Below are 25,844 nucleotides of genomic sequence, written 5' to 3' on the forward strand. Positions count from 1 at the left end.
AGAACAACTTCCATATGAGGAGAAATTAACAAGACTGGGACTTTTCAGCTTGCAAAAGTGACTAAGGAGTGGGGGGATATGTTAGAGGTCTAGAAAATCATGCATGATGTGGAAAAATGGAATAGGGAAATACTATTTATTCCTTCACTAACATAACAAGAAGCTGACCCAATGAAATTCACAGGCAGCAGATTTAAAACAAACAAAATAAGTTATTTCTTCACAGTCAACCCCTTTCCCAGGAGATGGTGGAAAGGCCCAAACTCTAACAGGGTTCCAATCATACTTCCCTTTAAGGAAGTATGTGTGGCTCTGCACAAAAAATTCTCCGCTCACCCACCTCCTTTGCAGAGCCGCACAGCAGCACTCACTTTCCTGCTGAAAGGTGAGTGGTGCGGCAGGTGGCTGTTCCAGTGGCTTGGGCCGGTTGAGGTGGCATGGTGGTGGGGGTCTGCTCCAATGGCTGGCTGAGGTCGCGTGGCGGGTGGCCAAAGCCTGCTCCAGTGGGAGGCCGGGACCTGCCACGTGGCAAAGCCTGCTCAAGCGGTTGGGGCCTGCTGCGTGGTGATGTGTGTGGTGGGGTACCTACTCCAGTGGCTGGAGCCTGCTCAGGAGGCCAGGGCCTGTTTCAGTGGCTGGGGCCTGTCGCGAGCTGGGGCCTGCTCAATGGCGGGGGCCTGCCATGGCTGCATGGCAGGTGTCTGTAGCCTACTGTGGCCATATCGCAGGGGGGCCTAGGCCTGCTCTGGTGGCCGGGGCCTGCTGAAGTCATGTGGCAGGGATTGAGGCTGCTCTGTTGTCTGGGTCACGTGATGGAGGGTTGCTCCGGTGGCTGGGGCTGCTCCTAGGGCCAGATCCAGCCTTTCCTTCTGCTCCCCCAATCCTCTGTCCCCCTGTCACATGTCACTGCACCCACCCTAGGCACCTCACTTCCTGCAAACCCTGGGCACTTGCATCAGCTTCCCTCTGCACCAGCTGGGGACTCACAGCCAGCCCTGTGAGAAGTAGCCTGGGGCATTCCCTGCCCTGTACACAGGCTGCCAAGGGAGCAGCACTCCCTGGAGGGGCATGTCTCACCTTCTTGACACAAGGTAGGTGTGATCTCTCTGGGAGAGTCTCTTGGGGAGCAACACCACTGGTGGGTGCAAAAGTGGCACACATCCAAACAAGCACATATGACCTCATTGTTAGTGTACAAGACAAACCTCGCTCCACTCATGGATGGAAAATCTTAGAGGGAACATTGGTTCCAATAAGGAAAAAATAAGTTCGAGGATATGTCCATCAGTGGCTACTAGCCAGAATGGGCAGGGATGGTGTCCCTAGTTTCCGTTTGCCAGAAGCTGGAAATGAGAGACAGGGATGGATCATTTGCTGACTCCCTGTTCTGTTCATGCCTTCTGAAGCACCTGGCATTGGTCTCTGTTGGGAGAGAGCATACTGGGTTAGACAGACCACTTGTCTGATCCAGTCTGGCCATTCTGATGTTCTTATATAGAGCCAAAATGTATCCCCTGCTGTAATCCACTAGACCCCATGTTCCTTCTAGAGCTGAGATAGAGCCAAGGAGTCCTGACAGTCTCTCTCTTCCCACAGTCAGTAACAAACTAAGAATATATATATTATCATTTTAATGCTAACCAGTGTCCCTTAAGTGATTTGATACAAGAGGTCAGAACATGTTAGAATTAGAGCTGAGTGGGTCTAATATTTATTTAATTTTCTTTCTTTTATATAGGAATTATATACAGTGCTCCTGTCAGCTAATTTCTAAGTTATCTCCCAAAAAACTAGATGTTTCAGTGCTTTAGTAGCCCCTGGAAAGACATGGTGTGTGTGGGGGAGAGAGAGGTTATGGTATCGGTCCCCTCCAATTTGCTGCTTGGCTTGTACTCAGTAACGCTGCTGAGGCCGCTGTCCTCAGTCTGCCCCCTTTCATTCTGTCACTCTTCCTTCCCCTCCATTGTAGCATGTACAGGTAGCCCCCCCCATCTGAAATGGTGCCCCGGTTTAAAATGGGGGTTTAATTCTGAAACCCCTCCTCATTCAGAAAATGAGGCTCACACTTGCAGCATCCAAGCACAGCAGGCCTAACAATGCAGTGGGCATTAGCAGAAAATATTTCAGACCAATGCTGTAATTCTGCATAGAGCTGCATTCCCGAGACTAAAAAAGAACCCTCACTGAATTCACTGGGTAACTTCTCATCAAAAAGAGGATCCAATTTCTGACCCAAGAGGGTCAAGACAAGAACCTTTTTCACATGATGGCTGCCTATACTTTGTAGTACACGCTGCTGCACAGAAAGGCCTGGCTTTCACACCAATGCTACTTACTAGTAATATGACTGGCAAATAGAACAAGTGGAAGGTCTCTGTATAAACATCAATGACTACTAGCCTTGAGCCTTGGTGGAGAGATAACATGGGTGAGGCAATTTCTTATCTTGGATCAATTTCTGTTGGTAGAAGGTACATGCTTTGGAGCTACACAGAGCTAAGGGCAACTGGGTTTGTAAGTAACAGAGGGATCTCAGGATCTCTCTGTCATTTTTCTTTGCGACTACCATGAGTCTGAAGTATTTAGTTTTGAACTGAGTCTGGAAAGATAATGTTTACAGGAGTTGTACTACTGAGGTTACTTAAGTGACTCTCTGCACTGCATCAGTGGAGCCAAAGGGCTGGAAATCTCCCATCTCCTCAGGTACTGCAGAGGAGATGAATAATCTGAATGAATATTTGAATGGATGGACTTCTGTCAAAAGGTGAGAGACTTATGGATGGCTTGCTGAGAATCTCTCAGGAAGCCATCCATAAGTCTCTCACCTTGTGACAGAAGTCCATCCATTTTGGGGAGACCTGGTGCAAAATGGTGACTTCAAGAATAATGGGGTGAAAGAAATTTAAAGACCCTGACTGACCAAAAGAAGGAAACCTCCGAAGCTAACATCACTGAAACTACTGCAGGTCCTTTCCTAGAACTTAAATGTCATTAGTACCTTCCTACATGTTGGCCTGAAATCATTCAACAAACGGTTTAAATTGAAGAAACTTAAACAACAATGGTCCTGTAGCACCTTAGGGTATGTCTACACAGTGAAGTTATTTCAAAATAACAGCAGTTATTTCGAAATAACTTTCCTAGCGTCTACACAGCCATTCTGTTATTTCGAAATTAATTCAAAATAGCGGAGGGCTTATTTTGAAAATGGTAAACCTCATTCCACGAGGAATAGTGCCAATTTTGAAATTGCTATTTCGACATAAGCACTGTGTAGACGCATATTTCGAAATAGGGGGCCTCTAGCCCTTCCCAGGATGCCCTGCTGGCTGCCCTGGCCACAAGGCTACTCCTGACCTGAAGCCCTACTGGTTCCAACCAGCCTTAAATGCAGTTCAACGTCCACTCAATGTGGATGTGCTATTTCGAAATAGAAAAACGCTATTTCAAAATGCATTTTGTGTGTAGACACATTATTTCGAAATAAGCTATTTCAAATTAACTATTTCAAAATAGCTTATTTTAAAATAACACTGTAGTGTAGACATACCCTTAGAGACTAACTGAAAAATACATAGATAGTATCATGAGCTTTCGTGGGCACAACCCACTTCTTCAGCTGCTACCCCTATGAGACTATTTTAATTGAATTCTTCTGGCAGTGATCAGGTGTGGCAAGTGAGACAAGACAAATTATCCAGAACTAACCAAGGTTCGGATAATTCTGCCTTAACCGTACGCTATCTTGGATGTAAAATACATCACATCCTTTCTTTTCACTCATGCTCTTACCTCTCCCATTTTCAGTATTGCAATGCATTCTCTTACCATATTTCAAGGTATCATCCCAGTTATTTAGGATTAATACATATACACAATCATTTGCAAATTTAAATCAAACTGAGTTAACCTTCTTGGTTAAGGTTTATTTAAATTTAATTAATTTCATTATTAGTTTTTCTGTAGGACTATATAGGGTTGTAAAATGTAGTTAACTATGATGCAGAGTTCCAATTGTTAGTAGTACCTGAACATGGAAAATGTACAATTTATGACAATGTTGCAGTCAGATAAAAGATGTTTACTTTTCTCTGGATTAAGGGCCATAGCAGAGACCCTTATAAAATTAGTTCTCCCATGTGTATTTCAGGTACAGCATCAGAACTGCTTGGTGTAATTTTTAACTACACTTTTACAGCCCTTGATTACAAAAATAAAGATAAAACTACTCTATAAATTAGAGTTAATTTTAGCAGCTTATTAGAAATATTGAATTCTGATCACCTCTATTAGACTCCAGACCTGTGTGTTCAAAGTTATCTGATAAATGTCAAACAAAGCAAACACAAAGAAACAAATTTAAAATTAATTTCAGTCATGTTGTAGGTGTCACAATGCACATACAAGAAAAACCACACACAAAATTTTGGTTAAAACACAGGACAAACATGCTGTAATTATGCTTACCAGCTTCAGAGAAAGCTTCATGTAAAAATATGTAGGGATACAGGAAAAAAGAGAAAAAAAACAACAAGCGCATCAGTAGAAGAGGAACTCCTTCAGTCCTACTGTAATAATAAAACAACACACACATTCTCCTCACTGTTGGTATGTGAAAATGATCAACACCACTAACAGATCTGTGCAAAAGTTCACAAGATGGGCCAAACACTATCAATTCAGCTGCCATTTCATCAGTGGAAGTGGAAAACAAAAAGATGTTACATCTTTGCATATTTATTTTGGCAGTGTTTGTGAAAATGTGACCCCAACTGACTTACTTTCATGGCTAAGATAGCAAGAGTCTCAAAGTATCCTTTTTAAGTAGCACCTCTCACTCCGAAAAGCTGATGCTTTACAGTACTTACATAATTAACTGGGTCACCACACTCAACACTGAAGCGGCAATAAAATTCCGCCCCTGCTGGGGTGGCAGCCAAAAAATATCACAGGTGCCAGCCACGCTCTATAACCAGGCCCGTATGCAGAAATTTCTGGGGTGTACATGCTTTTTTTTGTAAATGTGGCCCGCAAGTGTGTAAATGCACACCTCTCGTCATGTTTCCCCAAGTAAGCGGGGAAATCAGCATTCCCTCAGCTGGCCAGAGCATGGGGGAGGGAGGCTCGGGCAGCGCACCACTCCTGCCTTCCCTTGGCTAGCCGGAGCATGCTTACTTGGGGGACCATAGGAGGTGTTTTTGCACTCTTCGCACCCCTACTGTGTACGGGCCTGATAACTCTTTGGAGCAGGAAGTAGGGAATAAAAATGAATTTAAATTCTGCTAGGGCATGGTGACTAAACCTGGTACTCCTTCTGCAAAATATGCCGTAGGATCGCCAATGATTCCAAGTGGACAGGGCCTAGATTGCATACCCAAAAGGTAGTATTTCCTTACTATCATGCTGGAGCACTAATTAAGAGGGACGAGTGCTCTCTGTGTAATAACCTATACCACTTCTTGCAGCACCTAGGACATTCTTGTAGGTCTCCCATTCAAGTACTAATCATGCTCAACCTTGTTTAGGTTATAAGGTCTGACAAAATCACAGCAAAGAAAGCAAAGGGAAAATAACTCCCCCCTTCCTTTTCACCAATTATTTTCAATATAAGATTTTCACTTCTAGCTCCACGCTCACATTATCGACGGGTATACAAGTCCCCTATGTGATATATGCAATCTCTTTCCTCAAAGGCTACTATATTTCTTTATGCAAGCCAATACAATATCATTGTTAGCCCAAATTAAGGGCCTGAGTGTTGCACACTGAAGGCCATACAAGTGTTCCTGTCCTACAATACTTAAAAACACAGATATGGCATTGTAGTGCCTCATTACCTAAACTACAGTGCCTTCTTACTAACAATGCAAACACAGCAGCAACACAGGGTGCTTTCCAGGAACCATAGAAAATACAATCGATGTAGTACAGCAGCATTCTATTCTGAACCCAGGGGCATGAATTAACTGGTGTTTAATACAAGAAATCGGGGTTTAAAGGTTACTTGCTTGGAAGGGAAAGAAGAATCCAGCTTGGATTCAACCTCATTCTCTGATAACATGCATTCTGACTGTGTTGCAAGCCTGGGATCACAAACTGCACAGCAAATCCCAAGAGCATTAAATGCAGTGAAATATGTACTCTGTGCTGAAACAGAGAAAGCCAGATGGAATATGGGGAGCAGGCACTCCATTCCCATCAGGAGTGAATCTGGATTTTAAGACTTCTGTGCACCTCTGCATTCAAAAGTTGCACACAATTCAAAACTGGGAAGTCCGTAGCTTATTAAATATTAGGACACAATAACCCAACAAAAGTGCCAGTTTTAAGAAAGCACAGTTCTCTCTAAGATTGGACCTAAAATAAAGGTAAGGCAGTGGAAGCACAAGTTAAGGAAATCTTCTTTGATATTGCATTTTAATCTGTGTGAAGTTTTTCACGTTCTTTACAGCAACTTGGCAGAGCCTAACATTATATTAAAATAAAACTAAGCCAAGCATTCAAACAAAAATGTAGTCTTAAAACAAATGATGATTTATTGTCCATAAATTGATCCAGGCTGAACTGCATTTTTGTGACAAGAAACTGGTCAGTTACGTTCTCTTACACTTAAGTCAATCAGTAAATAAAAATACGTTCCTATCCACAGAGCCTAGAGAAACCATACAAGCAAGTGGCCTATGAAATAAGCAAACAGAAGTAATCAATTTTTGAAAGGCAAGGATTAATTATACAAATGGAAAGAGGAACTGGCTAAATATCTTGTTGAAGAAATACAAGTCTAGGCAGCCCTTATTTTTGTAATTGCTTTAGCATTCCTGTGAACTTTAGCATAGACATGATCAGCACAAGTTGAGATCCTTGTACATAAATACACAAAACAGTTATGGTGCAGAAAAAAATATTTACCTACGAAGCACTCTAGAACGCACAAATGTTTGCTACATGCGCTACATTCTAAACACTAATAATTCTAAAGACTAAACTATGACCAAAGAGTCATCAGCATTAAACTATTCTTTTACTGTAAATTCAGCAAACGTTAAGGAGTAATAGACATTGCAAGTCTAATACATACATTATTGTTAAGTATTATGAAAAGCAGAAACTTTCATAATAAACATTCTCCAAAAATGGGGCATTGTTATACACAGCATGAATAACAAAGCAGAAAAATTCTAATAGGTTATAAATCAAAAGAAAACAATTAAATGCTGAATTTAAAAGCACAAAGTTTTCTGTTTTTCAAAAATGTTGACATCATATGGCAGCAATTCAACTGCTGTATATCTGACAAGACTGAAAACAAATTGTATTAAATGTAGTTACTAAATGACTGATTTTTTGTTTTTGGCCAATTCTGTTGCATTTTGTGTTACAGTGCTTCTACACAGCAGGGCTTAACTTGAAATAAGCTTCACAAATTGAGCTTTGTCAATTGCGTAGCTTATTTAGAAATAGCTTATTTCAAAATTGGAAGCGTCTACATAGCACTTATTTCAAAATAGAGCACTCTTCCTCCAACTTCCCTTACTCCTTGTACAATGAGGATTACAAGAGCTGGAGTAAGAAGTCCTCCAGCTTGAGAGTATTTCAACATTTCAAAATAACTGCCTGCTGTGTAGACGGACTGAGTTATTTGAAAATAATGTTGTTGTGCAGATGTACCCTTAGAGATTTGCTCGGTTCATGGGTGAAAGGGGACTCTTCAAAAGATTATAGAATGATATTTCTAGAAAATGTAATGAGCAAATCCCACCCAACTGTCACTTTAAGACAAGTCTCACTAAGCCTTGCAGGGAACAATGGGGAGCCTAAAAGCCACAAGCTTCAATAACACATGAGAGACCATGAAAGCCAACAAGTCCATGTGTTATTGGATAATCACAGACACTAACCTCACTTACAGAAGACAGGGGAATTAAATACATCACTGGACTCTGAGTTTATCCAAGAGTAAAATGTTTTATCTTTGATCTTGTAACAATTTCCTCTAGTTTGGCTTTGAACAGCACATTCAGAAGTCACAGCTCTTGATCCCATGAACCACAAATTTACTGAAGTTCAGGGAAGCTTTGATGCTGGTAGAAGTGAAAGTTAAAAGCTCTATTGAAAAGGTGCAGTATATTACCACAGTATCATTGCACTGAATGCACTGCCATTGGTCATGGACAGATTTATGTTTACAAAGATCCACACAAATATGTTTAATAAATAGAGCGGAACCCTCTTAGAATACCTGTACACTGAACAACCTTACTGTATAGCAGAGCTCAGCCCACAAATCTAACCAGACTTGCAATCAGCGTACGGCAATGAGTTGAAATAGTTTGAGATTATGCTTATCTTTAGAGATTTGTGACAGCTAAACTCACTTAAAGCAGGTTCCACTGTGGTCTGAATTTCCCATGTTTAACCATTTTAGTTGTGCCAATTCCAGCTTCTCCAGTACTGACAACTGCCCCTCTTTTACAGGATCAGTTGTTTCTGTCAGTAAGTCATGGCTGTCCTCACACTGAATTTCCAGTTTCCTTATGCCTTCCGCAAACATCTTCACTGAAGCATCCTTTTGCAGTATTGTAAGTGGGGTTAGCGACTGTGCAGCAACTGTATGGGTTGATCACACCATACACAAACTTACAACATAGTCCCTAGCCTCAAGGGCACACGTGGGTTTCCCTAAAGTCCTCTTCATGAGTTCTTTGTGAATATACAAAGACTGAGTCTGCCGGTGAGTCAGCAAGAGAAAACACACACTTGTTAAAGAAGAGACTAACAAGGACACCTCAACATTTTCTGTTTCTACAGCAAAAAGATAGCTCTGGGTTTAATTAACATTTAAGTGTGATGGTGGGAACCTGCAAGATACCAGGTAACTTCAGAGGGTAACTTTTTTCTTTTGATAAATTAACTAGGCATCATATTTTTAAAAGCTAGATTAAACATGTCAAATTGAAAATCACTGCTTGTTCAGGCCAGAATAAATTGAGGCATTTTAAAAAACTGGTCTTGATACAGAGTATGTATTAAAACAATGAGCATTCCCAAGGGCACAGAATGCAATTGCTTTTCTTGCACGCTGACTCTGCATATCACCCATAACGAAGAAACATTTTCTACAGGTGGACTGCTAAGGTAGAACATCAATGAAAAAGGTGCACAGTATGTCACAGAGGCCAGACAAAATGATCAAGGAAACATATTAATTGGTGCAATGGAAAAAAATGCTACATTGTATTAAAGTCAACAACTTCCACTAGAAAAGAAACCACAAAAAATCCCTCTCAGGTTTACTGGGATGGCCTGGAGAACAGAATCTGGTTGAGCCTATAATATATATATTATAGGCTCAACCAGATTTTATATAAATAAAATCTGATATATAAATAAAATCTGGACATTTTTCTGTTTGCTTAAAAGAGTTGCTCTTTAAATGAAAAAGCTTGAGTTACTGCTACTCAGCAACTGTAAAATAAGCAACATAAAATTAATAGCAAATAGCAAAGAACTGGATTTTGTATGCCCTCAAAATGGCATTTGAAAATGCAGAGCAGGTATAAATGAAACTATGATTTATATACGTGGTTCCTGATTTTCTGCATGTACTGTTTTTGCCCCTTTAACTTCCAGGAAGGGACATAGTCAACTCAAAGATCTTACAAAGCATTATTTTTACAGTTAACACCTAAGTTAAAATTACTATAACTGAAATCGAGAAACATAATTATTTCTCAATTTCTAATTTGATTATAGTGCCTTGTACTCATGACTCTCGCTATGTCCCCTTTACTGTGTCTCAGGTTTTTTTGTTTATGTGGGTCTTTCAGAGCAAAAAGGGAGAGAGAAACTTTGTGGAAAATAGGACATTATTATTTAAAAAACCCACAGAAACTAGCAGGATGCAGACACTTGCAACTACTATAACTATTTTTTTAAACTACTGACCAGGATTCAGCCACTCATATTGATGTTGACTAAAACCCTGTGGACTAAGCTAAAGTCTTGATTATTGAATGGACTTCTACCTCTTTCCAAGGAGAAAGATGCAAGAATCATCAGTTTGGAGACCTAATTCAAAACAATGTATGAATGAATGTAGGATAAGTGCCTCTCATAATTTCTTTGAATATTTGTCAGAACTTTTGGCTCTTTCTTTTTTAAATTCAGGAATTATTCCTCCCCAACCCTGAGCAGCGTAATATCTTGTATTAAATAAAAATAGCACATGGAAATCACTAGAATTTACTAAATAGACAAATCCATTCTGGGTTCCTGGGATTAATGTAGTAATTGTGTGGTTTTTACTCATTCATTTATTTTTGGATAGCAAAATGCCAATTTACCATGGGAATTTCACACCATGTGCAATTTTGCATCTGTTGACCTAAGCTGTTTAGCTCCAGAGTCTACCAAACTTGCTCAACTTGTGTAATCTCTTACTATGCAATGACTCCCACTGAAATTAAGGGTGATATTTTCCATTGATTTTAATGAGAGTTGGATTAGATTCTAAGGGACCAAGAGAAGTCAGTATGAGTAAAGCTGGAAGAGTCTGGTTTCTATTGATTAGACCAATTGAAAAAAATCTACAATAATATCTAGGTATCTGCAATGACAATCTCTTTATTACAAGCTATTTGACTAGGATGGGCATAAACCCTGAGCACAAGGAAGGAGTGTATAGACAACATCAATCTCTAATGAAACATTTTGGTCAGCTGAACACTTTTGCTTTGCCAATTAAGCACTAAATTGCACTGTCCTATGGGGTTCCTGTGATTCTTTTCCACCTGTGGCTTTTCATCAACACATCTATTCATTAATAAAAGCTTACTTCAATAAAGGCAGTTTCTCCCAACCACCAACTGCTAAATTTCTTAAGTAATACCACAGTCCAATATGTGTAACATCAGGAGTTGTCCTCATGTGCCAAATTCAGATCCTGTTTGATTTGGAGCAGCGTGAGGAGGGCAGGACAAGAATATCTTATAATATATCAATACCGTAAAAGCAATGTTAAACCACGTGCATACTTGACACAGCTGCGGCCTCATGTAGATATTTTTGCCAGGGTTACAATCAACTTGCACTAAACATGGGGACTGGACTCGATGACCTCTCGAGGTCCCTTTCAGTCCTAGTATTCTATGAGGGGTTGGGTTAAAACATATCTACACTAAAACATGCCAGCCATACTCCTTTTATATAACTATTACAGGCTAATAGGATTTTCTGGTCAGAAGGGACTATTATGATTGTCTAGTCTTGACCTTCTGCATGATGATAGGCTAGAGCAAGGCTGAGCAAACTATGATCTGCGGGCTGGATTCGGCCCGCCACGCCACCAAATCCAGTTCTCGAGAGCCTCAGCCAGCTCCCTGCCTGCCCCGTCCAGCACGTAGTGAAGCTGGCTGTGGGCCATGTGTGTGTCCCTGAATGCTGAGAGCTTGGGAGAAGGGGCAAAAGGCTTCTCAGGCTGTCCGCACCCTAGTAGCTTCCATTGGCCAGTTTCTGGCCAATAGCAGCTGCCTGTTTGCATGTGAAGTTCCCCTCCTCCCTCACTCTTGGCTCGCAGCAGCAAACATGGCTCCTGCAGCTCCTCTGAACACATACAGGAGCATGGAAGACAGGGACCCTGGCTAAGGAACCTGCTGGGCTGCTGGCTGGGAGCCACCCAGGTAAGGTCTCCCAGCCAGAGCCTGCTTCTGGCACCCCAGCCCCTCCCTCCTCCAACTCTCTGAACCCCTTCTGCACCCCTACCCCATGTAACCCAAACCTTCTGCACTCCTACCCCAGCTTCCATACACCTTCCCAGACACAGCATCCCCTCCAACACCTCTCCTCAGATCATAACTCCTCCCAGACCTTGCATCCCAATCTGCTGTCTCTGGTCACAACCCAAATCCCTGCACCCTCCTGCACTCCTGGCCCCAGGTCACAACCCCATCCCAGATCCTACCCCACCACCCGCTGCAGTACTGACCCAGGTTACAATCTGCTCCCAGATCCTACACCCCTCCTGCACTCCTGCTCTAGGTCACAATCCCCTCCCAGACCCTGGACCCCTACCCCAGATCACAGCCTCTTCCCAGAGACTACACCCCTCCTGCACTTCTGCCCCAGGTCATAACCCCCTCCCCAACCCTGCTCTCCCTCCCCCAGGTCAGAATCCTCTCCTGCAGCCATACCCCTCCCAGACTCTGCACCCTAATCTCCTATCCCAGATCACAACCCAAACCTCTGCACCCCTACCCTAGGTCACATTCCCCTCTAAGACCCTACACCACCTCCTGCACCCCAGTCCGTTGCCTCAGGTCACAATCCCCTCCTTCACCCAAACTCCCTCCCAGATCCCACACCCCAATCCCTTACCCCATATTCCCTTCTGCACCCAATCTCCATCCCAGACCTCTTCCATTAATATAATGGAAGAGTGCAGCCCTCGACTACTTATCAAATTCCTGAAGTGGTCTCCCATCAAAAATTATTGCCCACCAAAGGTCAATAGGACATGGACTTTATGAACTAGAGCAGCCTGCCACATTAACTGCCTCTTTCGCGCAGCACTTGTACATGGAGAAAGTGATCTGAATTCGCCCCACAGGAGAATATAAAATGTTCTGAATGTTGTCTTGTGCTATCACTGAAGCAGACAGGGAAAAACATCTATTTACGTACAGACATCCAAATAGCCAATGACAAAAGGAAGTGAAATACAGAATAGCCAAAGATTTAGCACGGCTTCAGAACAGGGGTGGAGAACCTAAGGCCCGAGAGCCAGATTCAGCCCCTGCCTTGCCTGGATCCAGCCCCCAAGGGTCGGGGCTCACTCCCCCAACATTGGGGAGCCCACACTGGCACTCCAGCCCCTTGCCAGCTCTCTGTGGGGCTGGAGCACACAAAATCTACTAGCCTGGGCCCCTATGTTCAGGTGTGCGAGGGGAATATGGGGAGAGTCTTTCTCCTTCTCAGTTGGTGACTACGTCAGTGAGGGTTTGCCTCTCACTTGTGTGGCTCCCAATTGATTTTTCTGTGGGCCAGTGGCTCCCAATCCACCTGCTTTAGCAAAAAAAAATTTTTTTTAAATGAATGCATCAGTGGACAATTAGGGTGAACCAAAAGAAAGCTACAGAGTGGTAGCCATGTTAGTCTGATTCAGCAAAAATGAGGAGTCCCGTGGCACCTTAAATACTAACATGTTTATTTGGACATAAGCTTTTGTGGGCTGCAACCCACTTTGTCAGATGCATAAATTGGAAACTTCAGTTTGGCAGATATATATACACATGCAAAGATGAGTGAATTTGGCTGAGGGGCATTAAAGTTTGAATAGATGCTCTCCTAGCACTGTCATAGTGTATAATGACATTTCATTAACAAAATGTTTAAAGTAATTTGTCATAATTGCTTAGATAGCGAAATATTTACTAAATAGGAATATGTACATTGGAAATATACATTTGTGAAGTGCTCATTGGGCTTTTGTGTGGTGTAAAAAAAAAGACATTTTTACAAGCTAAAAACACCTAACATCGGTTTGGGAACACTGTTTAGTGAACTACTCTGTTGCTTTCACAAAGCCAGACTGTTATATTCTTGCTCACTCTACGAGTAGTCCCATTTAAATCTCTTGAGCTAAAATCTTGGAGGAAGTAGCTACTCAACATGAGCAAGCCTATCAGAATCCCAGCTCTCTTAGAAGGATAAACTATGTAGCACTTTCAAGACTAACAAGATGGTTTAATAGGTGATGAGCTTGTTAGTCTTTAAAGTGCTACAAAGTTTTTCCTTTTGTTTTAGCAAGATCAGACTAATACCGCTACCTCTCTATTACTATTCAGCTCTCTTAGAGACACGCTACAAATAAAGTTTCCAATGTAGAACTGAAGGAACAAGCTTCTCCCTGAGAAGTCATTAGGAAAAATGTTTGTGTAAAATTACAGAACTTATCTCATGTGTGGCTACATTTATAGAATTTATTTTCTGACAAATTTTGAAACTTTCAGATTTCCAGTGGTCTTTTGATGGGGAAATGGATTTTTAGTACTACATTGAACTGTAAATTTGTCAAGATGACAACTACCAAACAGAGCATTATATAGGTTTGTTTATATGCTATTTGAAAGATTTTTAAAAAAATTATTTACTCTTTGTGACCAGATGCAGTGATTAGGATGTGGGTTGCACTGAAGGTCTCCAAACACTTCTTTGTAATTATATGATATTGAAGGTCTCTATACAGATCATCCCCAATTTTACTGATCATCATCTTCTGGATCAAACTACCAATGGGATTTCCTGTGGAGAGCAGAATTTGGCCCTTTATATGCTGTTTCCTCCTTACTGAGTCAGTTTTTAGTTTTTGTAAAGCAAGCTAACAGTTATAGTTGCTTTCTATAATGCTCTATTAGAAAGGAAAATAATCCCTACAAAATTACCTAAGAACTAAGGGTTAGACTGTGCTATCTACTTCTTAGCATGCTTAAAAACTGATGGCACAACACAATAGCATGGTAGAATAACAGACAAGTCTTCATTTTCAAAGAAAAAAATAGTCTGCCTTGAATGTGACATTTGAAAATTTACAGAAGCTTTACAAAGACTTCTAATGCGATTAATATTTAGCTCAATATAAATGCCCCAAACATCAGTTTACAAATACAGACTCGGTTTCCTGTAAGTAGTCCACTGAAAGCACAGGTAAGATTACAGACACAGAATCAGGCCTGTTGTTTTATTATGCCCATTTCTCTACAGTTTACTGCCTAGTTCTGTTTCTCTCTCTCCAGATATGTAACTAGGTTCTTATGTGTATATAGCCCTATAAACATCAGCATCTGTGTGCACAAATATAAGTTAACCTAGGTTCGTGGCTTTGGCCGAGTTGCACTGTGCTCTTCTCAGGACAGGGCAGTGCGACAGTGGCTTTCTGCAAGTTGGGTTGACTGCCTGGAATAAGTTAGAGAGCCAGAGTCCAAGGTTTCTAATGTATGCATGCTGCCAATGATACCAAAAGGCCAATAAGTCAGGCAGGGATTACTTGGCTGAAGGGAAGACCTAGTCATTTTCATTATGCTGCTATCAGCAAGGGGGAAGGAAAGACAGGACCTGCAACATCAGTTCTGGGTCGCTGAAGGATTGACCTACCAGTAGGATGAAACTCCCATGGCAATGGCAACTGCTTAAGGGCCTCTCTGCACTGGTAGCACAGTGCAAACCAGCAGCAGCACAATGCAACATCAAAGAGATTTTATTTTTGTCCTTAGCCCCCGTGGGTGTAGACAGTAGGGATGTTAGGAAGCATGCAATTGGGTCAGCGTGTAGCTGACAAAAATTTTGTCGGGCACAAAATTAACCGATAAGCAGCTCTGCATTTAAACGAGCTTGAGATCTGGTATGCAAGCACGCTGGCTCAGTCCTGGTTTGTGCTGGGTCTGGAACCTACCCCTGCTGCGATGCTTATGCACCGACTCTCAAGTTCTTTAAATGCAGAGCTGCAGCAGGAGTAGGTGCCACTGCACTGGCTTCCAAAATACTTTATATGCAGGGCTGCTGGGGGGGGGCAAGATTGCGTGTAGTAGATAGTGTTAACCGATAAGCATTAGCTCATCGCTTAATCATTTAACTGACTACACTATTACAGTCCTATAGAGCAGTGTTTCTCACAGTTGGCCACAGGCCTACAAGCCCACTTTGAGAAAATTGCAAACCAGACACTCTAGTTTGTTTATATAAAGGCTTCGTAGCCTCAGCGCCTCGCATCTCCCATTGGCTCAGGTTCGCTGTTTACAGCCAAGGGGAGCCACCTTTACATAAACTGTGGCCACAGTCCACTTTGAGAAACACTGGTGTATAAAGTTCTTACACACTGCACGGAATCTAAATTGTGTACATCCTCTCTCATAGTTATGGGGAGTGAAAGTCAGTCCAGAATCCAACAGAACCTGCTGGTTCAATGGGAAACATCCAGAAAAGACATATTTAGAAATGCTGGGATACAATTCTTCATGCTCCAGTATCTGGTGGGGCGAGGGAGGGAGGAGGAGCATGGTCCAACAGAGTAAAAGTCAGGAGAACTGTGTTCTTCCCCAATTTTTCCACAGGATCATTGGATCATGGACAAACTCTCACTTAACTTCTACATGTCTTAATGCTAACTTGCTAAGGTACATATTTTTGTCTCTCTGTGAAGAGAGATTTAATATTATATCTCCCCCACTACCTTTTGGAAAAGGAAAACAACCCTCTGTCAAAAGAGAAATCTGTCATTTCAAACAGGACTCTGTTTTTGTGGTTTCGTTGTGGGGGTATTGACTACAGATAACTTCATTGCACTGGATTTTTTGGGTGTGTCTGTATGTTATGGTAAAACACAATGGCTTCATTCACAAAACAAGATTTTACGTAACAGAACGTGCAATAAAAGCGAAGAAAGACAGACAGCAAGAGGTATCTAGAGGAGAACTTACCCCACGCTTTAGGCTCCTGAAGCAGTGGATTTTGGGTTTGGAGGTCATGAACTCGTTGAAGCGATGGGAGAGGGGTTCCTTTTGCTGCTTGGGAGACTGGGGGCCGTTGGGAACAGCAGAGGGTGAGGCAGAGGCAGGGGGAGGAGGAGGGGGCTGATGGGGGGATGTTAAAAGGGACATAAGCTACGTATAAGAGATGGAGAAGTGATAGAATAAAAAACCAAAATAAAAAGATAAAAAAAACACAAAACAAAATAAGCATCAAAAACAATATTCAAAATTCAGGAAAGTAATTGAAACAAATAATTAAATATTTAAAGCCATGGTTCAAAAAAGAGGGAAGGAAAACAGCGTTCAAGATTTGTGTTAAAAGAAGAATGTGATAAAAATGGGAGTTTTAGTAAGTAATGCAATGGAAAGGTAACATGGAATAATTCGACAGAAAGCTCATGCAGATTCTTACATGCAAACTATATTCCCATACGTTACTCTGTGCTAGTTCTGTGGGCTGGTCAGAATAATGCATATGTATATATCTTTCAAATACCTGAATTTACATGGATCAAATTAAGAAGGTACCTTAGTGCCCAGTAGCATTCCTATTATCTGGAAAACAACGTTTCATTCTTCCTGCTTTCAAGTTATCTTTCTCTATGCACACCACACTTATTTAAAAAAAAATGAAGCTACAAATTTACAAGAGAGGTATTAGGCCAGATTCTGCTGTTATATGAGTGTAAACATCAGAGGAGTCAATCTTCCCTTGCCCTGCATTTTGTGTGATCATTTACATCAGCTCAGAGCGAATACACCATTCTGATTCATTAGTGTTCTGCTCTCACTTTGCAATTCCTGTAAATGGCTAGGGAAGGAGAAGGGCAACAGAGAATGAGATTAACTCAGCGGAGTTCTCTGGTTTTACACTGGTGTAACTGAAAGCAGAATTTTTCTTGTCATCCTGATACAGACCAATAATCCCAGATAAATGTTGCCATGCATCACAGTGTAAAATATGACAATGGAGAGACGAGTTTAATGGATATAAATGATAATATGAGTTAAAAAAATCTGCTGCACTGTAAAGGCTCAGTTAGATGTGCTACAAAAGGATGGGGTACCACCATTCCCCACCCCCAGCTTCCCCAACTGCAGTACCCACAGTACAGACTGAAATGGTCATGCAAAATAAAAAGCTAAGGAAAGTTTTAGAAGTATCAGAATAATGACACTGGAGAGAAGCTGCCCAAAAGTACCAATGTTAGTTAGTTAGCATGCACAGCACTGTGTAAATGCACACAATTCCCAATCTGAATTAGAAACAGAAATGGACCATGGCAAAGACAATTAAAAACATAAGTAAACAAAGAACAACACAATTTAAGAAATATAGAAATAAAAATATCTTACAAGTAAAATATAACAAAAAAGACTATAACAAAACACCATAATAGGACATCAATTTTTAGTTTTCTGAAACTAAAGTTTGTTTCTTTTAGTCTTAATTTAATTGCCAGGATTACAAAACAAGAAAGCCATTAAAGGCTACAAACATACTGACACTGACGATGAAGTCTGAAAGTCAGTACCTTATTTTTCTTGATGAATGGCCACAATTTGCCCTTGGATTTGCCACCAAACTTGGGCTCAGATTTTCCATCACCTCTGGAATTTGAAAGGCTGGTTTCCGAGACAGTGCGTTTCATTGGCTGAGTGAAGTCTTCAAAGTCAATATCTCCTGGTGGTTCAAATCCTGATTTAAATGCTTCTATTACCAGTTGTGAATCCTGAAACAGCACAAATACAAACTATTTGTAAATAAGTTGCAAGCCAATGAAAAAAGCGTTTGCAAACTGAACAGTGTAAGAATAGTGGAGGAAAATGTCTCCTAGTCACAGTGAAGCATGTGACTAAACAATTAGCATAACAAAACCACCCTAATTGTTAATGGGTTTCTTAGCACTAACTCCATCACTCCCATGTAAAAATCTGAGTGCAGTTTACAAAGGTTATTAAGAACAATTGCTTTAACCACCAATATTTTTTTAAGTGGCCAAAGGACTAAGTACCAGCTAAAGAAATGAAGTTTGAAGCACTAGCACCAAATTAAATCTGAAATCAAAGAGGAAACAGGGTTCACTGAAAATTGCAATGAAATGGGAATCAAGAGATCTCAGTTCTTTTCTCAGATCTCTCACTGGGCAGCTTGGACAAGTCACTTTGCCGTGCCTCACTTTCCCTGTTGCAAAATTATGCTTAATCACCTTTATGAAGTTTTTGAGGTCAACAGATGAAAAGTACTTGTTGGTATTCATGTTTATTTCCCTTAAAAATATTAAGACTCCAGTGCTTGAATGTCCTGCTTGCATTAGGTGACTCATAACACCTTTTGCATGCACTCAGGTTCACTAATGGGTATCCACAACAAATCTTGTGCAGTAAAAATCTTCCATTACAGAACCAATATGCTTCCAATTGCAAGCCAGATATTAAAAGGTCTGATAAATGCTGCTGTCTTTAGGAGAACAAAAACATAAATACTAATTAGTTTCTTCTGTTGTGAAAAGCAGTGAGCTCTTCTGTCCATATTGCATTTCTGAATACAATTACCTCATTCACAAACAGGCCACATATTGCTTACAATTATTTTATCTATATATTATCAAATAATAATTAACCAAAACAGTAATGATACATAAGATTCTTATGAATTAGATGTACAACTGCAGCAAAGTTTCAGATGCAAATCCTCTAATTGTTAATGTGCCATTCATAGCAATTACATAAATGCATTTTAATCTAGTGCCTTTTCAAACACACTGGCTGTGATTTTCAAAGGACTTATTTTCAATAATGCACATGGGGGCAGATTTTCAGAATTCTCTCAACAGTCACAAATCTGGCCATATGTGCAAGAGTACTCAGCATCCTGTGCTAGACATCCACTGGCTACTTATTTTGGCACCTAAATGGAAGCTAAGATATTCTGAAATCTGCTCCTACATCATAAATAAAATCTAGCATGTGCAAACTATTGAGCCCCTGTGCAATGGAAACAAACTTTGGTTGAGCCCCTTCACCATATTTTTTAAAAGTGTTCCATGATGAGCCTCCCCTACATGTGTCAAATCTGTAAACACAGAAAAAAATGAAAGAATAATAATTTTCTCCTAACTTCTTTCCTATATATAGGCTTTTCTAGGAGGACGCTCTTAATTTCATCCTATATGGATATTTTCTCTCTCTCTGGTCATCAAAGAAATCACACAATAATCTCTAGAGGGCTCATATGGAAGAGACATAGGAGGATATGCATATATTCAACCTGAATTAAGCAAAAGCAAAAAAACAAAATTTTCAATATCATCTAAGTGCTTTAGAAGGAAAGGTCCCATTGAAAGCTAATGAGATATGTACTCATAAATCTATTAGGTATTCAATCGTCTCCATAAACCTTAGAGGAGTTAATGTAGCTCACTCCCTTTTTATTTATTAGTTTCACTTAGCTTGACATAAAAAACTTGCCTAATTCCAAAGCTCATTAATTATAAGAATAAAAGCAAGAGCTGGGGGGATGGCAAGAAATTTAAAAAATCAGGTTACATTATATTCTCATGCTTTATTCCATCTGTCTGAACCTTTCATTTCTTCTCCTTTAATTATATAATGTTTCTTCCATATTGTCAAAATATCCTACCATTACAATGGAGCTAAAAATAACCAGCTCCTTCTGTGTATCAGACAGAGAGAATGTCATAACAGGATCTCAGAAGTCCATAATAAATTAATCCTATCTACTGCCAGAGCCTCCAGAAGCAAATTTCACACTGGTTCACTTAACAGCCACTGTGGTTTACCCTTGCAATAATGACCTCTGCTTTACTAGAGTTACTACAAAAAGGAATGGGAAAAGTAGCATGCTCCTAGTAAGTTTATTAGAAATTACAGACACAAATTCTATTCCTTGCTAAATCCATGCAACTCCCCATTGATTTTAGAAGGGCTTCTACATGCTGAGAAGGTGGCAGAATAAATTAAGACTGAAATCCTGGCAGTTTTGGAGTTGGACAAGAGACAATCTTTTGGCAGTAGTGAATGTATGTAATAAATATTAAATTTGGTATGTAATGAATATTAAATATGTCCAATATATCCTGGTAGTCCTTAACAGAGAATAATGAAGTGGAAAAAAAATGGTTTTCCAGAAGTCTCACAAGGAGAGATCCCAACATGTATTTCAATGCTTGAGAACAGACATGTAGACAAGAATGTTTAATTCTGCTTGAGCTCCTATGTCTCTTGAACATAGTCTCTGAAAATCCATTAGTTGATGGCAAGAAAAGGAATGTGTATACATTTATTTTACTATAAAGCAGCATCTCTATTATCCAGATAGAATCCACGTGGTGAGTGACTTAGCCTTTCTGTAACTGTGGTTTCCTAAATACAAATGTGGATAGAAACGTATTTTTAATGTCTCCACTTTGGCAATTCTAGCCCATCACAGCTCTTCATTTTAATACTTCTCAGTCATCAGGAAAGGAGAGGGATGTGGCATTTTTTATGCAGAAAGTAGCACCTTAGGCCAGATCTATACTAAACTCAAAAGGTCGGCTTAAGGCATGCAACTACAGCTATGTAAATAACGGAACTGGAGTCGGCACAAGCTTGGCACCGTATCCATAATAGGAAATCGACGGGCTCAAATACTCTCGTCAACTTCCCTTACTGCTCGTGAATCAAGGAGTACCAGCGTTAACCGGTGGCACCTTCAATGTTCTATTTAGCAGGTCCTTCCTAGACCTACTAAATCGAATGCCAAAAGATTGATCTCCAGTATGGTAAGTATAGACCTGGCTTAGATGTACTGAAAGAAACATTTGAGCACCATTACTGTCACTGTATTGTAGTGTTTCCTCAAAGTCGTCCGTAAAACCATTTTGAGACGCTGCTAACTGGCTGCGCTCCCCTTGGCTGCAAACGGTGAATCAGAGTCAATGGGAGCTGTGAGGCTCTATGGCTGTGGTGCCAGTAAATAGACACACCGGCGCAGCCAGTTAAGCAGCTTTCTGAAAGTGGTTTCGCGGACAACTTTGAGAAACACTATTGTATAGGTATGCACATACCAGAGGAACAGATGGGATCTAATGGAGTATGAATAGAATGGTAAGACTGCCAATCCCCACCCTCACACAACTCCCTCTGGGGGCTTGCTCAAGTCATGTAAGGCATGTGCAGACTTCTGAAGATCAAAGGCATATTACAAGCAGTTTTACACATCATGCAACCACAACCATGGTGCTTCCTATGGATTCACCTGCCATTTTCCAGCAAAATAAATATAATGCAATTGTGGGTGACAACCTTCGTATTTACACACAGCACAATTGTAGCACTATGAATTGTAGACTTCATAGTTACTGTATGGAACAGTATTATTTCTCTAGAGTGGTATTTGTAATGATAAATGTACTGAATTAGGTACTGTACAAGAAGATCCTCAGTTGAAGTTCACCAAAGAAGTACAAAGTATTTAATACTCCTAAAATTGCACTAGTAATCACATTGCTATCAGCCTCTTAACTTTTTAATGCCAAAAAGGACAAACATTAAAATCTTAAAGATCCTTACATTATCCCAGCTAGAGTTAATTTGAGATACTTGGGCACGCAAGGCAGTGTTGTCCACTCCTTTGACTTTTTTCATGAGTCTCAATATATTTGGTATTTTTGTTAAAGCTCCAATTACTGGAGTCATGTTATTACATGAGAATCTCAGCTTTCATCACCACCAACTTTCTAGCCACCCTGGTTATGTAGAAAGCTAGAAAACATGGCTTAATGGCACCCAAAAGATTCAAGCCCCAAAAGCCAAATAAAAATAACCCGACGTATTTATTATTTTTAACAGTCTCATGATTTTTGAGTACTATACTTGGAGTTGGCAATACTATACTACTGTTTGTGATGAAAAGAAGGCGAAAGCCCCTAGCACCTAGGAACGCCTTTCTAACTTCTGCACTGGTTACAAAGCTCAGTCTGACTTACAGCAGGGTTGCTCTTTTTCTGCAAGAACAGGTTTTGATTATTGGCTTGAGTTCCTTTAGTTACAGCAGGGGTCGGTAACCTTTCAGAAGTGGCATGCCAAGATTTAACTTATTAACTTCTATTTACAGATCTGCGTGCCGGGGAGAAGGGACAGTGGGAGGTCAGGGACAGGCTGCGTACAGTGACCATATTTTCTGAACCAGCTGCAGCTAAGGAGAACAGTTTAATTTAAATTATCAAACAGAATAAGCATTTTAACTTTTTCATGTTAGTTTATCAAACTTCATTTTAAATAAAGTAAAATATTAATTTATGTCCAACACAAAATGTTTCAATGTTCTCTTTATTTATGCCAGGGGAGGAGGGACGGTGGGTTAGGAGACACTGACCCACAAAAAAAAATCAGTTGGGGAACCCACAAGTGAAAATAAAAAAGACTCCTCAAAAACCCCCAACCCTCCTGATGTGGCCCCCAACTAAGACACCTCACTCTTCTGGCACTCCAGCCCCACGGGGCAAGGGGAAGAGACCGGGAGAACTGAGGTTCAGGCCTTCCCATAGGTCAGATTTACTTTTCTGGGGTCCCAAGGTTAGAGGATTTTGGGGACTTCCTTAGGCTCAGGGGTGGGGACAAAAATGAGGGGTTCATTGTGCTGGACAGGATGCCAGTGAGTGGGATAGGGATGGGGCTGCAGGATCTGGGTGGGAGATGGGGTGCACAAGGGGATGAGGAGGACAGAGTCTGGAAGGGAGTTTGGCGGCAGGAGAGGGTGTGGGGTGGGGGTACAAGAGGGAGTTTGAGGATGGCAGGAAGTTGGGGGAGTAACACACAAAAGGTAAGAGGGTGAGAAAGCAGCCAAATAGCTGCACATCAAACCCCTTGTGGCTGGTTGATTATTGTGCTCCCAGCTGTGGAAGGGGAATGAACACGAACACTGGTACCTTTCAGGGTTGTAATGGAGATTTGTGCTTCGTATGGCAACTATATGGTTCTGAAACTAAGAGTAAAAGAACATTGATTTACTTTTATATGCAGATGTTGAAGCAGCTATTAACTTAAAAAGCCTAACCCAGCAAATATTCAATATCATGGAGGGCAGAGGTCTCCATTGGCCCAGCATGTTTTCCGGCAATCCCAATGAGGTGTTGTTAGTAATTTAGGGGTGAGAACAGGGGCTGGAGGCAACTGACACATGGAAAAGCAATGAGCCCCAGATAGACACAGCTCAGAGCGCTGGGGGAAATAATGAATGAGGGTCTGAGCTGCCAGCAGAAATATGCACTGGCATTAAAAGCAGCTACTTTGATGGAGACCTGGAGGGGAGCATTTTTTAATGGGGAACACCAAGGATTTTTTTGTTGAGGAAAAAAAAAAGAAACTTGCCCCTTTAAAGGTGGCCATTCCCAAGGGAAAAGTTGTTGACGAAAAAAAAACCCACTAACACGCGCGCCCCAGGGAAAAGTTGCTGAGAAAAAAAAAACAGGGAAAAGTTGTTGAGCAAAACAAACCAGTTTATCTTTTTATCAGGAGAGCAAGCACTGCCCTTTTAAGGGCAGCCATTTTGAACTCCGATCAGGCATTGCCCTTTTAAGGGCAGCCATTTTGAACTCTGATCAGGCATTGCCCTTTTAAGGGCTGCCATTTTGAACTCTGTTTTCTGCAGCACACCTCCAACTGCCTCGCCACGGAACACACTTTAAGAAACGCTGCCCTACACCATGCCATGCACTTCTCCTGCCCGCCCCCCTAGCAGGAAGCTGGAGCTGGTGCTCCACCCTACAGCTGCACGGCAATCCTGAGGCTCGAGCCGCAACATGGGTTCTCTGCTGCATGCGGGAGGAGGGGAGAGGGGCATAGCTGAGCTCCCGCCTGCCACAGAAAATCGGCTCATGTGCCACTTATGGCACACGTGCTGCCAACCCCTGAACTATATGCTATCAACAATTCTCAGTGCATGCAGCCTTGCTTGACTCTGATCTGTGCTGGCTCATTTTAAAATCTGAATCCAACCCAGATCCAGGTAGGCCGACCTGCTCCACACTCAGCATTTACGAGGATGGAGAGGAGTGGGTACAGAAGATAATCTACAATTCTATAGTCTTCCAAGTGAAAAAGCAGCGTAAAATGCCTTTACAGTTCTAGAATACTAGTGGAAGCTGGGGTCTGAAGGACTGTTTGCAATGCAGCCAGCTGAAGTTGTTTAGCTCTGCAAGACAATTGATATGTAAATACAGCTCATGCTGGGATGGGGAAGAATCCGGGGTGTGGTTATGTAAATCCAATTCAGCCAGGGCTGATAGAGGATCAGTTAGAATGGAATGTGATGTATTGTAACTAATTTGGGCTGTTGTGGGGTCACAAACCATGCTACCCCTAAATGTAGGAACTGTAAATTATGACACCAGTACTTGCAGGAGAGATACCATCATAGTAAGTAGTCTCAGATAAACAAGCCTCCCCCTTCTAGAGTTGAGTGTACTGAGTTAGGGGGAAAGGGCTTGAGCCAGCCTGCTTCATGCCTGCCAGGTGTGAGCTGTAAGACTGGTTCAACCTGCCTTTTCCCCCCTTTTTTTAAGGACAGATCTAAATCACGCTCCATTAGGAGTCTTTTTGCTAGTCCAGTGGAAGCTGGAATCTTTTGCCAGCCTAGCAGGTGGCTAAAGAGTTGAAATCACCAAGAGCTGAAGTTACTGGTTTGGCCTGGAGCCAAACCCATTGCAGCCAGCAAGATTGCTGGTGGGAGCGACTGGCAGGTGGCTGGTAGGAACGGCGGTAGGCAGCTGGCAGGAGCAACCAGTGAGCAGCTGGTAGGAGTGGAGGCAGGCAGCCAGCGGAGTGGCTGGCGGGAACGACCAGCGGGCGGCCGGTAGGAGCAGCGGCAGGCGGCCAGCGGAGTGGTTGATGGGAGCAACCGGCAGGCGGCCAGTAGGAGCAGCGGCAGGCAGCCAGCAGAGTGGCTGATGGGAGCAAGCGGCAAACGGTCGGTAGGAGCAGAGGCAGGCGGCCGGCGGAGCAGCTGGCGGGAACAACCAGCAGAAGGCTGGTAGGAGTGGCAGCAGGCGGCCAGCAGAGCAGCTGGTGGGAACGACTGGCAGGCAGCTGGTAGGCGCGGCGGCAGGCGATGCCCACAGACCACAGGAGCAGCACAAAGGTGGCATGGCCTCAGGCTCAATGACTGGAGTCATCAGGGTGATGTGTCAGGTCCGCACTGACTGGATAGAGCTGTAAGTGGGGCGTTTGAAGTGGGGTTCGGAGAATGAAGTGGGTAAATGAATGGAACCCTTACAGTGTTGGACTAGTGAGCCTGATGGGCAAAGGACATTGCTCAAT

The 25,844-nt window shown here is 41.9% G+C and overlaps 1 protein-coding gene across 21 annotated transcripts in view; it reads right to left on the reverse strand.

Annotated features, from left to right (window-relative positions):
• Positions 1-25,844, reverse strand: part of FNBP1 (formin binding protein 1) — a 170,939-nt gene that overhangs the window by 24,238 nt on the left and 120,857 nt on the right. For 8 of the 21 annotated variants that reach the window (XM_075905365.1, XM_075905380.1, XM_075905364.1 and 5 more), the window contains 3 exons: positions 18,056-18,253; positions 16,470-16,652; positions 4,285-4,320 (listed from right to left, as the gene is read on the reverse strand). In XM_075905365.1, the coding sequence (XP_075761480.1) occupies positions 4,285-4,320; positions 16,470-16,652; positions 18,056-18,253 (417 nt within the window). Of the gene's footprint in view, positions 1-4,284; positions 4,321-4,467; positions 4,483-8,641; positions 8,726-16,469; positions 16,653-18,055; positions 18,254-25,844 lie in introns of all 21 variants that reach the window. The other 13 variants (XM_075905366.1, XM_075905367.1, XM_075905373.1 and 10 more) reach the window with 8 other exon arrangements.

This window comes from Pelodiscus sinensis, chromosome 22 (genome assembly GCF_049634645.1).
Source record: "Pelodiscus sinensis isolate JC-2024 chromosome 22, ASM4963464v1, whole genome shotgun sequence".
NCBI lineage: Eukaryota > Metazoa > Chordata > Testudines > Trionychidae > Pelodiscus > Pelodiscus sinensis.